At 38.9% G+C, this 16,157-nt stretch overlaps 2 protein-coding genes across 5 annotated transcripts in view; both read right to left on the bottom strand.

Moving 5' to 3' along the window:
• Positions 1-9,269, bottom strand: part of LOC113140676 (brain-specific angiogenesis inhibitor 1-associated protein 2-like) — a 44,185-nt gene extending 34,916 nt beyond the window's left edge. For all 4 annotated transcript variants that reach the window (XM_026324582.1, XM_026324581.1, XM_026324579.1 and 1 more), the window contains exon 1: positions 9,077-9,269. In XM_026324582.1, coding sequence (XP_026180367.1) covers positions 9,077-9,148 — 72 coding nt within the window. In that variant the 5' untranslated portion in view covers positions 9,149-9,269. The remainder of the gene's footprint in view (positions 1-9,076) is intronic.
• A 1,285-nt stretch (positions 9,270-10,554) lies between these two features.
• On the bottom strand, positions 10,555-14,225 carry LOC113141156 (charged multivesicular body protein 6-like). Its single transcript, XM_026325396.1, has 8 exons — positions 14,085-14,225; positions 13,653-13,762; positions 13,154-13,241; positions 12,803-12,889; positions 12,361-12,426; positions 12,010-12,090; positions 11,061-11,136; positions 10,555-10,950 (listed from the first exon to the last, which is right to left on the bottom strand). The coding sequence occupies exons 1-8, from the start codon at positions 14,148-14,150 to the stop codon at positions 10,901-10,903; spliced, it is 624 nt and encodes a 207-aa protein (XP_026181181.1). The 5' UTR covers positions 14,151-14,225; the 3' UTR covers positions 10,555-10,900.
• Positions 14,226-16,157: the final 1,932 nt, after the last annotated feature.

Genomic DNA, 16,157 nt, shown 5'->3' with positions numbered 1-16,157 from the left:
CTTAATAAGGAGCAGTGTGACTTTATGATAGGTCTCAATCAGCTGGAGGATTGCTCAGACATATACTCTAAACTTATTACTGTGCTGAGAAGCAATAATCAGGCTGCAGTGTAATATCCTGCCTGGTTGACTTTATTGATCAATGAGAAATACCAGACCAAGATGGAACACATCAGGATCTGAGTGTCTCACCATTTCTCAACAGATTACCAGGTGCCAATACTCGCTGAAATTAAACACAGAAAGTCAGGGAACAACCTAAATAAACTACAATTAATTCAAGTTAAAATCAATACTACTTCATTTTTCCTCAGGGCAGTCATGGCCAGGTTAGTTGTTCCCAAACGTCTTGGCCAAAAAAAAAAAAAAACAAACCTAAACTTCATTTAAGTTTACATGTGTTCTACATAACCACAGGAAACATTGCACATACAGTGTAGCAATGCTTGAACACACAAATCTGGCACAGCAATGCAACTAATCCAAAAGTGCAAACAGTCCAAAAGGTCAGATGAGAAAATTTAACTGTCTAAAGAAATATATGAACTTATAACAGTGTATGAACTTATATGAACTCATTTCATAAAGTCCTGTGCCAGTTTGAAATAATAGCAGTGATTGAGGTTTGGAATTAGCATGTTAGCCAACATCATACATGTGGTACTGTAGGTGTGTTGACCAAATCAACCTGTTAAAACTCAACTGTGTTGCCTTCAGGAACACACCATAACCCAAGGGGCTCAAACTCCAGTCCTCGAGGGCCACTGTCCTGCTTGTTTTCCAACTATCCCTGCCCTACCCACTGCTAATTACCTGGATCAGGTGTGTTCAGCCAATCAGAAGCTGTAAGGACAGGGTTAGTTGGAAAAGAAGCAGGACAGTGGCCCTCCAGGACTGATGTTAGAGACCCCTGCATAAACATTATAATAATACTAATAATAAAAAAAACAATAATTATATTACTTAAAAATAAAAATAAAAAGTAAATGTCAAGTATACTACAGATTATATTCATCACACTGTGTGTGTGTGTGTATATATATATATATATATATATATATATATTATTTTGAAGTGTACTGAAAAATAACATGATACTGTATGTGATAGTGCTGCTACAGCATGTTCAAAGGCTGGTTTGTTTCCAACATTACAGTCGCCTTAAAAATAAGGCTGCATTCGAAAGACAACAGCCATTTGTGTGCGGTTACATTCCATATCTTATTACATCTCACCAGAAGAATGCCAATGTAATTTACATTTTGCTCAAAATAGATACAAGTCAGTCTTTTAAACTGTCCAGTTTTCTCATAAGCAAACTTCTTGTTAACTCATGATTCTTGATGTACAGATTAACATCACAGCAATGTTACAACAACAGGAGTTTGCCAAGGAATCTCAACAATCACTGCAGAGATACTGTACAAGGAGGGGGAAAGTAGCCAACTTCTTACTGCAATACAGCTAAAAAAAACTGCTTTCTAAAATTCACACATCCATGCAGAGAGACACACAGGAAGCACATGCTTATTTCAGAGCAAAGTCTAGGTATACACTTTGAATGGATGCTATGAAGATGTCTGTCATTCCTGCATACTTAAAGCCTTACTAATACTGCAGCAAGGACAGCATGTGCTTTCATTGGAAACCAGGTCGAACATCAAATCCAAAAATACCATGTGAACATTTGTGTCCTTTCCAAGTTGCGTTTAAGAGAGCAAACTTTTCAACATCATGAGCTGAGGAAAAGCTTGGACAGTTTGAGAGCAGCTCTAGTTTTCTTTTGTTATGGAAGTGTACAGAACATACTATTTTACATCAGTCATGTCAACCACAGACAGACATCTACTCTATATTAAATAGACCAAAGATGCTCCTCTTATAACTATAAAACATGCCAGGCAATTCTTTGTTCGCTACTGCCAGCTTCAGCACTTGCTCTTATGTTACAGTTAGTATGTTTATATCATGCCAAGGTTTTCATCATTTTAGCAGGGTATTTTTCAAAAATAATTTGCAACACCCAATGCAATTATATCAGTTTTCTGTTGGTATGAGGGAGAAAGGTATTGTGTCCTTTGTCCTGGGTAACTAACTTAATGAGAATTATTTCTCTGGGCTGCCAGAGATGAATAGGATAAAAGCATTCCCTCTTATGATCTCTTTGTCCAGCTCTAGCAAGCATCATAAAGTCCTAGTTATTACAGCAACCTTATTAGTAGCAGGGATTCAATTACGCTTGTGGCCACAGTTGATATCTTAAAATTCATGAATAACCCGAGTCTTGAAGAGACCCAAGGCAATAAAATCGGAAATCCACTGATGGCTCACTTTGTATTGTCTGCTAGAACTACATTAATTACAAAAAAAACCCCAAAAAACAAAAAAAGGAAATAATGTCATTATATATATATTTAAGTGTGTTGTTTTATGTTTTGCAAATGTGAACACAACATAAAAAAGACCACATAAAAGCACCCAACACTGGCTCATATTATTAGATAAATCCTAAGGTAAAAAGGAAACATTTGCAAAAGGATGCATCTTCACCATATATTTCTTACTACATACATACTGGCCTTTCTATGCCATGCAAACACAATGTGCACCGTTCTACCAAGAACAGTCTTCTATATGGTTAGTTCCTGTTAAACTGCAATTAAAAAAAGAACAGTCTGATCATCTATTGGTACATGACTTCAGTTCCAAACATACCACTGCATGCCATCATGCGGAAGCAAACTGTTTTGTCATGCTGGAGGTGCCTAACACCTTGGAAAGAAAAGTATTGCTTACACTTTGGTAAATATTTGCCTTTTTATGAAGGTTTGCCAATACTAACAATAACATTATTATGGGCTTTGCTTTTATCAAATGAAATGTCAACAGTCAAAAACGCACACTTTTGTTGGATTCAACCACAACTTGACTAGACATGAGGCTTGATGTCTGTGTTTAGTCCCACGGTTTTCTACAAAGGGTCTCAAGTGGAGAAGGAAAATCCAAGTCACCTCTCAAATAGCTTCATGGTCCTGCCCCCACCTTTGAAATGCAGTGTCTCCTACTGGCAGCACACATAAAAAGAATATGTTTGCCAGAGATCAACTATTACTGTGTTTATTTGCTTTGCTGTCATCTGCCGCCAGTGTGACCCCCTCCTCAGCCTGGCATCAGACACTCGACTAACCCAACACAGGCACTGGTTACCACAGCAACCAAGAGCCAGACTTATCTGTTAGCTTTGCTTCTTTAACCAGCACAAGACTCACATCAGCTGTGGAAAGAAACACTCAAATTCGTCAAAATATCATTTTAACTAACTGATGTGAAAGACTGCTGTAACCTTATAGAGTTATTCTTCAACTGACTATCAAAGAAGAGGAAAAAAGAAATTGTGCAATGAAAAACTCAATTTTAGTTTGTGTTATTTCATTGGTTAACTAAAGAGAATACCAGTAAATTCACATTTTGCTTGGCTGCTTTAAAGCTTACAAAAACAGTTTATTTATTTAAGGAAAAATTCATAATTTGTTAGTATCCCACTGCTGACAGCCTCCTTTCAATATTAAGGTTTTACCACCAGCAACAACAAAAAAAAAAAAAAAAAATTCTACTGCTTAACAAATGTAAACTCAAACTGGATATGTACTTATTCCAATTTAGGGTCACAGGTATCTGCTGGAGCTTATCCCACCTCTCTTTGGGTGGAAGGCAGGGGTACACCCTGGTCAGGTCACCAGTCCATCGAAGGCATTTGTACTATATCTGCTTTTAAAGCATCCCATGGTGTGGGTGTTTTTAAGTGCTCAGTCAGTCTGAATGAGACATGGAGGTGGCATTACTTTTCAATGTCTGTCTTTAATTTCATACTGATGCATCTTGGTAAGCTTGTGGCAAAAACATGATACATGCTACTATATTGTCAATTAACAAAGGCGCTGTACACATGCCAAGAGAAACATCTTTTGAAGAGATGTAAATGCATTCTTACTGTTACACTTTAAAGAAAGAGAAATAGAGAGCACAGAGGCTACCATAACAGTGTGTGTGACTGTGTATATGAGATGACTTACTAACTTTAAAAACAACAGTGTTTCACTTGATGAAAATGGCCTCTCAAAAAAGAAAATTTAAACCATGTGGGTATACATGTAGAAACACAACCTCCAATAGCAAGACTGGTCTGGGGCTCAGAGGAATACTGTGGTTGCTCAGCTAGCCTAGTGTGGTGTAATATGTCCAATGCCACTGAAAGTAGCATCTGCCACAGAGACATACAGTAACACAAGCCACAGGCACGTTAACTGTAGTCCACGGAAGACCATTGTCCACAGCACTAACTAAAAATTTCTGTCTCTGCTTCTGTGTCTCTTTCAGTCTGTGTAATTACAGCTTCACCCTCCACAGTAATTAGGGACTATTTCAACAAGGATGTGGAATGTCTCCTTCTATTTTTCCTTCTTCTCATCGCCTTCCTCTCATCCACCCACACAATAAAACATTAAAATGCTTTCTATACAGCAGAGAATGTTCTTATGTATACTGTTTTTGTGACAGATGTAATGTTTTGGACAACACCCATGTTAACAAGATGACTTCAAATCAACCTTTTCTGGCACCAACAGATACAAAGCTTCTTTGCAGTCATTACAACATAGCCTTGGATTTAGCACTGAGCATCTCCAGTCTCTGTCCCTGAAAAAAAAAAAACAGTGATGAGTAAAAGAAAAGAGAGAATGTCTCTAAACCATCCGCCCCCAGACGTGCAGAGAAGGTGGGTGTGTGGAGCAATAGTCCTCTCTCTACATCGCAGTCAAAGACACAGGGAACAAATCTGCTGTTCCACAGGCAATGAATGTTATGATATCTCCTGCAGTGTATAATGCAATCTTTTCAAGACCCCAGGCACCAGCAGGCATAAACTTGTTGAAACACTATATTCTGGAGGCAGATGTTCAGGAGCTAAAGTCATTTTAAACTCCATTAAATCGCATATTATATGACAAAAGGTGCCTGATGTGATAGACTGCTAGAAAAAAGGTAAATAAAGTGATGGATGACATCTTCTTTCAAGTGACTCCAGAAGACTTCACGCAGCATTGTATATAGATCAGACAGTGCTGGTTTACACTGAACCCCTTACGGGGCTTTTATAGAACATTTGTCATGAATTACAACAGGTTTAGCATCTCCCCTTCATCTTTTTTTTTTTTTTTCTTCAGAAACAAACATGAATACTGGACAAAAATGAAAAATAAATCAAACTATGCGACCTCCATCTTTATGGTTTATCCTCCCTTTCACTCGCCTTCGCCAGCCTTTCGCCAACTGCAAGTCTTTTAGCACAATGATATGACAGAAACACATAAGAATAATGGCACGTTGTTGCTAAGAGACCACCTGTTCAGATCTCCCACATGAGATTGTGGTGAAACTGTAGTCCTCTTACCATCATCAGAATATCATTCATTTGAGTGTAGCGAATGTCACGACAATACTGCAACTGAGAGAGAAAACTATTATATAACAAGATGTCTTCTAGGCAGAAAAAAAAATTGCATTTTAGATCAGGGATTTTTAATCAGACGGTCTTCTAAAGCAATATCAGACTTGTGATACAATGAAGATCCCATAACCATAGAGTATAGAGTGTCATGCTTGAGCATTAAACACATCAAACAACTATTTTACCTTCTTCATAACAGCCATTTGAGAAAATGGCATCTACTGTTTTCCAAGTTGTGTTGACAATTAGGGAGTGGTGCTGCATGGGAAAATAAGTGTTGTCCTGAGGGCTGGTAGAGAGAAGACACACCCATCTATTCCCTTACCTACCAGGGTGTGTTCAAAACCTGCAGCACATGTATCAGGAACTGTACACAGCAGACTTCCTATGACAAAGACTGAATAATTCTAAGTAAATATTATATCCTGCCACAGGGTTTGTTCAACACCATCGCTTCTATGCAATCTTCCACAGCCATTACAGTTCAGCATAAAGGTTACTGTTAGTAATTAAAACAGTTTCATCCCTGACTGGGTTAATAAACATCTCCATTCTTCTTCAGCCTCTAGTCTGATTAATCTGTTTGTTCACTTCAGTTTGTCCTCCCCCCAGAGCCAGATCGGCACTCCAACAGCATGCTAAGAGGCTTGACCCGGGGCACCACCTCTCTCAGACACCCAGTGACATGGCCAGCTGGTAGAGATGACTATGGTGCGCACACAGACTCACACAAAAAACCCAAATGCTGAGTGTCAGTTTTAAGTATCTGTCTCACCATATCAGTACGGCAATGACTAGATGCCAATCACCGTGTCTGGAACTGCCTGCCTATGTGAGGGAGAGAACTGAAGTGAGTCATGGAGGATCACGCTGGGATTGCTGGGTTTTCAGGGTTGACTCCACCGTTTATTAGGATAAAGTCATCGCAGAAAACTAGGGAGTGCCCCTGGCCAAAGTAACAACGCTCACAAGGAGATTCTGAGTCTCTCCCTTGTTGTGCCTACTGTCTCTGCCCTGTTAAACACACACTCAACTGGACTAACATGAGTCACAGCAGTGCAGTTACCCCCCTCATCTCCCCTATGATTACTCAGTATCTGCCCAGCTGCTGGCTGCCATATGTTTTTACATCTCCTCTTCCTTAGGAGATGTCTGCTTGCATTCAAAACAGACAAGTACAATTACTGTCTATGGAGACATTTAAATGTGAGTAGAGAAATTGGCAGGGTTACAATGGGAATCCAGGGCTGTCAAGGTTGAAGTAATTATTTGGTTCAGTTTTATGTTCACGTTTAGATGTTGGATAAATTTTGCATCTTACATCTAATTTTTGCATTACTTATATAAGTCATAGAATTTTGAGCTTATTTAAATACTTATGCAACAAGCCCTGCAGTTTCACCATACCCTCAGTGTGGCTGGCAAGCCCATGAAATTAAAGGTGACAGTCTATAATTCAGCCTCAGACAGTGAGTGTGTTTTTTTCTAAATTAATATCAATAGAGTCCAGTGACCAAACGTAGCCATTGCAAAAAGGCTTTGTTCAACACCCTCACTTCACAACACAATAAATCCCCTTCTTTTAATAAAAAAGGGTGGTTTCTAAGGGTTTTAACACCTAAACACAAGCGTACACTGTGAAAGACTTTTTATTACTATTGTAGGAGTCAAACTGAACCCATCTCTTTCAATGGACACTAAGAAGCTTGCTTTTATAATGTCAGGTTGGTTAAGAAAACACAAGGAGTGCTAAATAAGCAGCCACTACTAGATAACATTGTCTGTGACCTTAGCCACTGGGTCATATCCCCAGTGTGGAAGAGGGACTGTCTTTTCACTCCACTGCCCATCAGCGTTCCTGGATGTCAGGGCTCTGACGGGTTGTCTTCGCGCCAGAGACACAGCCCCATTTATGGGCTTGGACTTGAATGAACAAGACCATTTGCAAAAGGACCGGCTCTCCACAAGAGTACAGGATCCAGACACCTCCAATGTGTCTATGCTGATTAACCCACATTAGTAGGTGTAAACACTTGGATAAACCCCGACAGAGCACAGCCTCCAATTCACAATGAGAAGGGTACACTGTAGGATGTGTGACCAATTCCACACAGAAATAGCCACCTCAAACATTTGCTTCCCTTGTTGGCTCTAAAAGAAGCACCAGTCAGTCAGTCTCTGCTCATCTGACCTCCTTTCTGACAGATGTCTATCCCCTGTAGGAAAATGAGCAGCTCCCCTCTACCTCTTCTTGGTCTTCTATTATAGGGGAACTAGGAGCAGTTAAACTAGAACATTTATAGATTGTTATGTGTAAATAAGTACCAGCAATATATTGAACGAGGGCCCGTCAAGTAGCACTAAGCTGTAAGAAAACTGAAACCTGAGATCAGCACAATGACAACAGACACAGGTGCCAAGCCCTCATAACATAAAGTTTTGTTAACATTCCACCAGTAGATGCCTGCAACTGTAAAACACGGCAGACACTGAACCAATACCTACAGTAAGATTTAGATAGCACATAGCGCTGACACCAGTTGATTAACTGATTAGCTGATTAGTGTTAGGTAATCACCAATGATTTTCTTAACCGATATAGCATTTTAGTCATGTATCAACTAACAATTGTTTTTTGCATCGTTCTGTTTTCTGCACATTTGATTTCATATATTGTTTAGTTTCTTTTACTTGTATATAAGATGCACAAGGAGCCACAACTAGATGGCTCCTATTGGGACTTGTAATGCTGTGGGCCTTGCCAGGTCTCCCTTGAAAAAGAGGCAGCAATCCTCAATAGGATTCTACTTGGGTAATTAATCTAATTTATTAATTAATATAAATGTAGATCATTCCTCTTCATTTTTAGTCATTGCAAGTTTTCATTCTGTCCTTTTCATTCTTCATTTTTTTTCCCCCTGAGGATCTTTCTTTTCAGAATTGAGGCCTAACGACTGCATTCAAAGTTCACACAGGTTTTTTATGCAGAACAGGTTTTCATGTTGAAATCACTATGGGTCAAATGTTTACTTGTTGCAACAGATAAGCCCAACCTTCTCTGCTTGTCAAACAGTGACTTCAGGAATGGAATGTGTTCCTATTTCAGCAGGAAACCTAACATGAGCCATAGAAACCCAGTAGTATACCAGGAAACAGCCTCCACGGTGCTGTAGGTGCGCTATAGGCATACAATATAGGCCTCGGCCACATGGCAGGGATAGATTAGGTGAATGAATGATGGAGTGGCTGTGATTTTGTAAGCACGGTGGCAGTTCTGGCTGCGAAGTGTTAATTATCAACCTAGTGTTTCGCAAAAGTATGTGGAGGTGCAAGACACAGCATTTTGGTCAATGTAATAATAAATTATATATATAAAAAATAAATCAACCAGCTGAATTGCGCCTCACCCTATGGAGATTATCGGCAAAAACGGAGCTTTGAATGCGTCTTGACCAATAAATATAAATAAATAAAGTCAGACTCATGTTGGAACTGCACAGTGTCTCTGACACCTGAATCCATATCACCCACATGCCTCTCAAAACTTTACTCATTAGTTTTTAGGCTTACCTTATAGACATTTTCCGTAAAGCGGTGAACCTCGTCGGTGCGAGACATGGTGAAATCTTCAGCCAGGACCATAAACGGTTTTTTTCCTGGAAACGTGTATCCGCGTAAAAAGAGATGTTTAAATTCACGCCTTTAATTTAACAATAGACGAGGCAAAGCGCCTGAGCGAGAGCGACACTGTGCCGCGCTCCGAAACCCCACTCCTACTAAACACACCTTCCCTCTCCACAGCTGACTGTCCGCTGCTGCCTTCACTGACTCCTCCAACGCTCCGATTTCTCGCAATCTCAGTCACATCAAAAACAGGATACTAACATTTTACATGTTGTTTAGCTTTTTTTTAGATAATAAATAACACTGAAATGGCTTATCACAGAACAAACATGTTTAAGAAATAACTACATCATTTAAGAACTTAAATATACAGAATCACAAATCATTTATTTCCTACATCTCAAACACGCAACACAATTCTGTCAAAGTACAACTCGTTTTCTATAGAAAATGAGCTCCACCATTGCTATAATACACAGAGACATTTTTCTATACAAAAGCATTTATTAGACTATTTAAATATTGGACTTGCTCAGGAAATATGTCAATGTACATTGGCTTGTTTATATTGACAATTATAATGTGTGTCAGACTAACTTAAAAAAAGACACGTCTACTCGATGATTTGTATGCCATCTAAAACAATAAGCTGTTAGAGCTGGGCATACAAAAATGCCATATATTATAGGTAGAGCCATCCTGCCATTTTGTTTCTAGAGCAAACTAACCCTTTCAAAGAGAAAATGAAATCTGTTTTTCACTGATGCATCATTTGGACAAAGCATGGTTTCTCTAAATGAAACCAATCCATATTTATAGTTTGCACTTTGCCCCCAGTGTACCGTCTCCACCTATAAGGACCAGTGTGATGTGTTTCAATTGTTTTCCGTCCATTAAAGCTTCTGTGCACACTGATGCTGTCATCTGAGTAGCCTTTATGATGTGCAGAGCAGCCATCACAATGAAGTTCCTCTTCTTTCAAATTACAAAAGAATATTTTTATGTAAATAATTGCATTGCATAAGGCTGTAAGCCAGTCATAGTCTGACTGTTTTCAGTAACACCATAGGTGATGTTTTCCTCACAGTGGATAATTTGTGTTAGCTTCATTGTACATGCTAATTAGAGTCTGAGTGCCCACTTAGTGTAGGATTGTAAAAACTATGGCTTTCTTGTCTAAACATCTCCCACATATCAACACTATGAGCTTTCTACATTCTGTCAATAACCATACACACTTCACTGATGGGATGTGAATGAAGACACCTGCCTGTGTGCTGGTGAGTGAAGAAAATACTAATAGCGAGGAGTGCCCCCTTCTGGACAATGCATGTTAGACTAATTGAAATTGTAAACAAAACATGATTCTACGAGAGCAGAACTCTCATAGACGGTTTGTAAAATAAAGAAATGCCAAGACAGAGTTTTGTTGCCACGGGTCAATTTAATATGTAAACAATTTGATTTAATGTTTAATAAAACATCTAAAAATCTGTCCTGTCATTCGGTTATGCCGTAACCACCACAGTTATAATGTGACATTGCTTTGCTAATCCCAGTCAGACATGCAGGAACAGATTATTTGACTTTGTTTTAGAAGATACACAAACAGTGCTGATCCTGTTCAATCTGTAAAGGCGTACAGATGTCTGCAGGTGCCACCTTTTACCTACTGACAATAAAAGATGAAATGCTGAAATGAACAGATTGTCCACCAAAACAAAGAGACTACTTCATGTACAGTATGTGGTCAACCACAAATTCAGTCTGTTAGGCTGCCAGCATCTCTCTGTCTGGCTTGTTCTTTGCTTCTCTTCTCTCTAAAAACACAAAATCAAAAAAGGAAACATGATTACTCTGAAATAAAACATGAATATATCTATTAACCAAGCAATGTTTTGTTTAGTGAAAAAAACATACAGTACAGTACCTGGTTCAGCTTTAGCGGTCTCTGAGACCTCTGGTACTGGCTCAATGGGGACCTCTGGAAGTGCGACATCTTCTCCCTGGAGACAGAGACTCAGGCTCAGTGAATACTGTCAAATGCAATTAAAAGACTAAAAAACAATATAATTTTTGGAGAGAAGGAGGAATCAGAGAAGTGGGTCAAATAAGAGATTCAATAGCTGGGGAGACATTTCAAAGTCTTCTATTTTAGTCTAAGTCCAGGCAAGTTTCTCAACTAACTCACTGTATGGTATGACCAGAACATTTATAAATCAAGAATAATGTTGCTCTTTGCTTTTATTGTCAGATTTGTCCTGGTTGATGTTTTTCTGGTATTTTATCCTGTTGCAAATACATAAATAAATACACAATGCAATGCAAATGCAATACAAGTTACATGTTTTATTTGTACAATTCAAACCCAGCTGCTTAATCAGCGCCTCTGTTCAAGACTGAAACGTAGTAATTTGTATCATCTGATAAATTGTGTGTCATTTGGAATAATAATTGGATTACAAAAGATGGAGAATCTGCCTTGGTTTTAATTAATATGAGTCAAACAAAATCATATTCACAACTGCTTCAATCACACCCTGTTATGACAGAAAAATGATATGCTAACTTAATTAAAAATACTTCAAATTCTATTAAAATTATGCCCCACTCTTCAAAAGACAGCTATTACAAAAATCTGGGGTTAAAATATGAACATGCAGTTTTGGTAAGAAATTCCCACTTTACTAAACTCGAAATCACAGCTTTGATCACAGAACTGCTCCTGTGGAAGTGCCAAACTGATTCTGGTTATGCCAGGCCTCAGTATGTTTAACAGTAAATGTGAAGTGGGATATTACAGGAAAAAAAAAAAAACAGGCACGTTCCGCAACTAGTCTCTGTATTAATAAAGGTTAAACTTGCAGCTTAACACCCACCTGAGTGATAGCTTCCAGCTCTGCTAGAACAGTGTCCTCATCTTCCTGTGTCAGCGCTCCAGCCAGCATTTCATCTATTTGCTGCAGGAGCACAAAGTGTGTTAGCTAACAGCACAGAGACACAGTTTTTTTTTTTTTTTTTGATTTAGTATAGGTATGAGGGAAAACACAAGTTTTTGGATGTCTTAAGAATGTTCAGATTTCATTATAAACAGTACTTTACCACTAGTTACAATTAACTAGCCATCAAGTATGAATTGAATATTGTGCTTATATGCAGTAATGACTTTATTATACAAATAAAAATAGCACTATGTGGGTGTATTTCACTAACACCATGCAGACATTTACCCTCTGATATTCAATTGATTCCTGGGTCTCATCCAGAATTCTCTCCACATCTTCTAATGACATAATCTGTCACAAACAAGGAAAGGAAGCACACATAAAAGAAGAAAAGCATGTTAGACAAAAAGTGTTTTCAGCATATCTGGGCGGCATGTGAATATCTGTGCACTGTATCCAAGGATATGCAGCTGTAGTCAAGGCTTTCCTTCTTAATACTTTAATCTTCAAACAACGTTCACCAGATATGCAAACACAAGCTTTCTGTGCTGCTCAGTGGTCATCCAATGCTCACTTTAAAGAAAGGAAGCTTATCAGTGGAAACTTTGACACTGGTAAAGTATACACACACATATCAGAAGTGTAAAGGTGTATTGTTGTGACAATAACGTCAAAGGAATATTTCTTCACACAAAAAGGTGAGAAAGAAACAGAAAAGAATATTTACCTCGTGCATACTCTTCAGACAATCATTGCCAATCTTCAGGCCCTCGATGACTTTCATCTCTATTTGCATGAACTCAATATCTTGAACCTAATGACACATATTAGAATATAAAAATATAATAAATTACAAAACTACAGACATTACAGACAGTACGTCATCAAGAATAGTATGCTGATTGTATTTTCTCACACCATTGACTGTACAATGATTCATTATGATAAAAATATGATTTTAAAATCAGCAAGCCTGTTCTAGATAACTATATTTTAGTTTGTCACAATTGTTTACAGCTCGTATTTCAGTTCCCCAGTCATAAATAGACCTAAACAGAGTAATCTCATTAAAACTTACCATGCGCTCCAGGTTTGAAATCTGATTTTCAGTCTTGTCTAGTAGCTGATCCTGAAATCGTTTTTTCTTAAGAAGCAGGAGTGCTTTACTGCAAAAAAACAAATAACAAGGCAAAACAAAATATAGCAAACAAGTTTTTTTTTTCCCTATGGTATTCATGCAGTATGTAGCATTTCATATAGCACAAAATGTACCAACTACAGTGTTCTCTTTAACCATTACATGTAGTGCGCCACAAATAGATAAAGGTAAGACATAGTATCTCACAGCCGCATATTATAATATCTCATTCCCACGCGTTTGTCAAAGTCAAAGTAAGTCAAAGTCGGGGGGGGGGGGGATTTTCAATTCTTTTATTATCAACCACCTGCCACTTTTACTGTTGCCTGCCTTCACAGCGGTGAAACTCGTGAAACTCACTGTGGCAGGTGTATATATTTTAAAGCTCTGGACAGAAAACGTCACAAACCACAGCAGCTTTTGGTTTTTTAATACTCACTCTTTCTTTCCATCTTTTAGCAACTGCTTTGCAAGAAGTCGCTCTTTCTCCAGTTGTACCGTGACTCTCTTTTGGTACTGCTTCAGCTTATCTCTCTGCTGCTTCAATTGCTGGGGAAATAAGCGCACTGTCAAATATATATGAGCCATGTAAATCAACACAACATCAATAATAAAAAACGAAGTGTACTTGCATCATGTCAGCCTTTGTGTTTGTAGTTAGTGCAAATAAACAAACACAAACAAACAAACAACTGTGTATTTGCTTTTTTTAGTGGACTTCCCAAAGGAAGAACATTTGAGCTCATCCAAACAAATGAATGACATCTGAGTATGAATTAGAGAAGAGTCCAGGTGTAAACACATCAACATTACTCAGGGCTGCACCGTCGCATCCGTGTGTTCATCTAACGGGACTAATCTTCCTGCTCACCAAAATGGCTTTGTCTTGTTCCGTTACACGAGAAGGTCGATTCTTTCTCCCAAAAACGTTTCCCATTATTTAGCCACATGCCCGCCCCATCCCCCTTCATCAACATATAAAAGATCACTCTTTGCTGAGCATTTTACCATGATAATAAACAGCCCAAAACGGCTAGCATGCCGATAACCACCATGTCCACAGCTTTTCCGTGTTTCCTACGGCAAGCGAAGTAGGACGCTAGAATTAAATGGCTTCGCTTGTCCTGACACATCGGTTTTCTCAAAGCATGCCATAATAAAGGTGCAAACAGTGTTTTATCACATAATGACTGTGTCAGCTGAGCCTGATGTCCTGATGTCAGGATCTTAATCAGTACCTTGGACAGCTCCTGACTCACCGGGGTCCCCAAGATCAGCACCTGGACGGCAACACTACACCTCAAGTCTTTTAAAAATGATCCACCAGAGCTGAACAGGACGACAGGAGGATGTCAGACTGTGTTAGTCCATCGACAGCCTTCACAGTGTATATAATGTTAGTTCACATAACCTTCCATATAAGCTTTGTTTTTTAATATAGAAATCTCAGTCACCCTGTTGAAAACATGGACAAAATCTCACATAACCAATTTTTCTTTATTTTCTTTAATTATGTAGAAATGATGACAGAGGATTCTGCTTGTATTGTTGGACTGTTGAAGGCAGCAGAAATAAGTTCTGACACATCAACTTTTAAGTTGTTAGTATCAAACAGCTGCTTAATTACACAGACAGCTGTGGCATTATCATTCATGTGGTCTGGTGTCTCTGGTCACCTGGTGGATGTAAGCCCAGTATTTATCTGGCTTTTTACAGCTGCTAAAGGTTCCACTATGTTCACCATCTGGTTGCTGACTATCATTTGTGTCAGGCAGGCAGCTTACAGTGGATTTTAGAGGGTTTTTCCCAAAATATTAGTTGTATCCACTTTAAAGCCTAACACTAACACTGATGGGAAACAGGTTTTAAGCATTCAACATGAGGGCAGTGAAACACAGCTTCTCAGTCTGGTATTATGACACATTTTGGGAACTGGACTTAGCCCATAACCCTGTAAGAGCTGTGACCACTAACATATCTCTTAAAGTTGTTTGTAAAGATGTTTAGGCTCCATCGTGGGACAATCAAAACATCAGTTTGCCTAATCCCATCACATACTACATCATTTAGAATTAGAGCTAACAGTCAATGATCAGTAAACAGTTATTAAAAAGAAGAATGGCATAGGAACTTACAAATAAAAGAACATTTTATGGTCAAACAACCATAACAACCAAACCAAGTGTTTGATATATAGCCTAACAGAAAAAAAAAAAAAACAGCATGCACCAGATTTCAATGTAATGTCCATCCATCCATCCATCCATCCATCTTCTACCCGCTTTTCCTGTTCAGGGTCACGGGGATCCGCTGGAGCCTATCCCAGCTCTCTCTCGGGTGGAAGGCAGGGGTACACCCTAGACAGGTCACCAGTCTGTCGCAGGGCCACATATAGACACACAAAGACAGACAACCTCACACACTCACACTCAGTCCTACGGGCAATTTTAGAGTCATCAATTAACCTGACATGCATGTTTTTGGACTGTGGGAGGAAACCGGAGTACCCGGAGTAAACACAGAAAGGCCGGGATGCGAACCCACGACCTTCTTGCTGTGAGGCAACAGTGCTAACCACTCAGCCACCATGCTGCCCTCAATGTAATGTCAACAATGTAAAAGACAATTTCTTATCCACATGACACTCAAGGTCAAATGATCTAAGAACAAAATCCTATGCAACATTTGATTCATATTCATTTATTTTATGGATAATTTTGTCTTTCTTGCTGTGATTGTCTTATAAATGTCTGGGTGTGAATTAAGTCCCATTCTGTTAGGGTTGTTTTCTCCAAAGGAATGTTCCCACATGCAGCTGTGGTCCAATCTCCGACTCCGACACAATAAACCCCTCAGCTATGACTGACTCGTACCTGAAAGCTGATCATACATTGTAACATTGTTACAGCCTTATAAGAACCAACAGATGCTTAGACAGTTACAC

Source organism: Mastacembelus armatus, chromosome 8 (genome assembly GCF_900324485.2).
Source record: "Mastacembelus armatus chromosome 8, fMasArm1.2, whole genome shotgun sequence".
In the NCBI taxonomy this organism is placed as follows: Eukaryota; Metazoa; Chordata; class Actinopteri; order Synbranchiformes; family Mastacembelidae; genus Mastacembelus; species Mastacembelus armatus.
The sequence above is the reverse complement of the archived record's forward strand: the minus strand, read 5'-3'. Positions and strand labels throughout refer to the sequence as shown.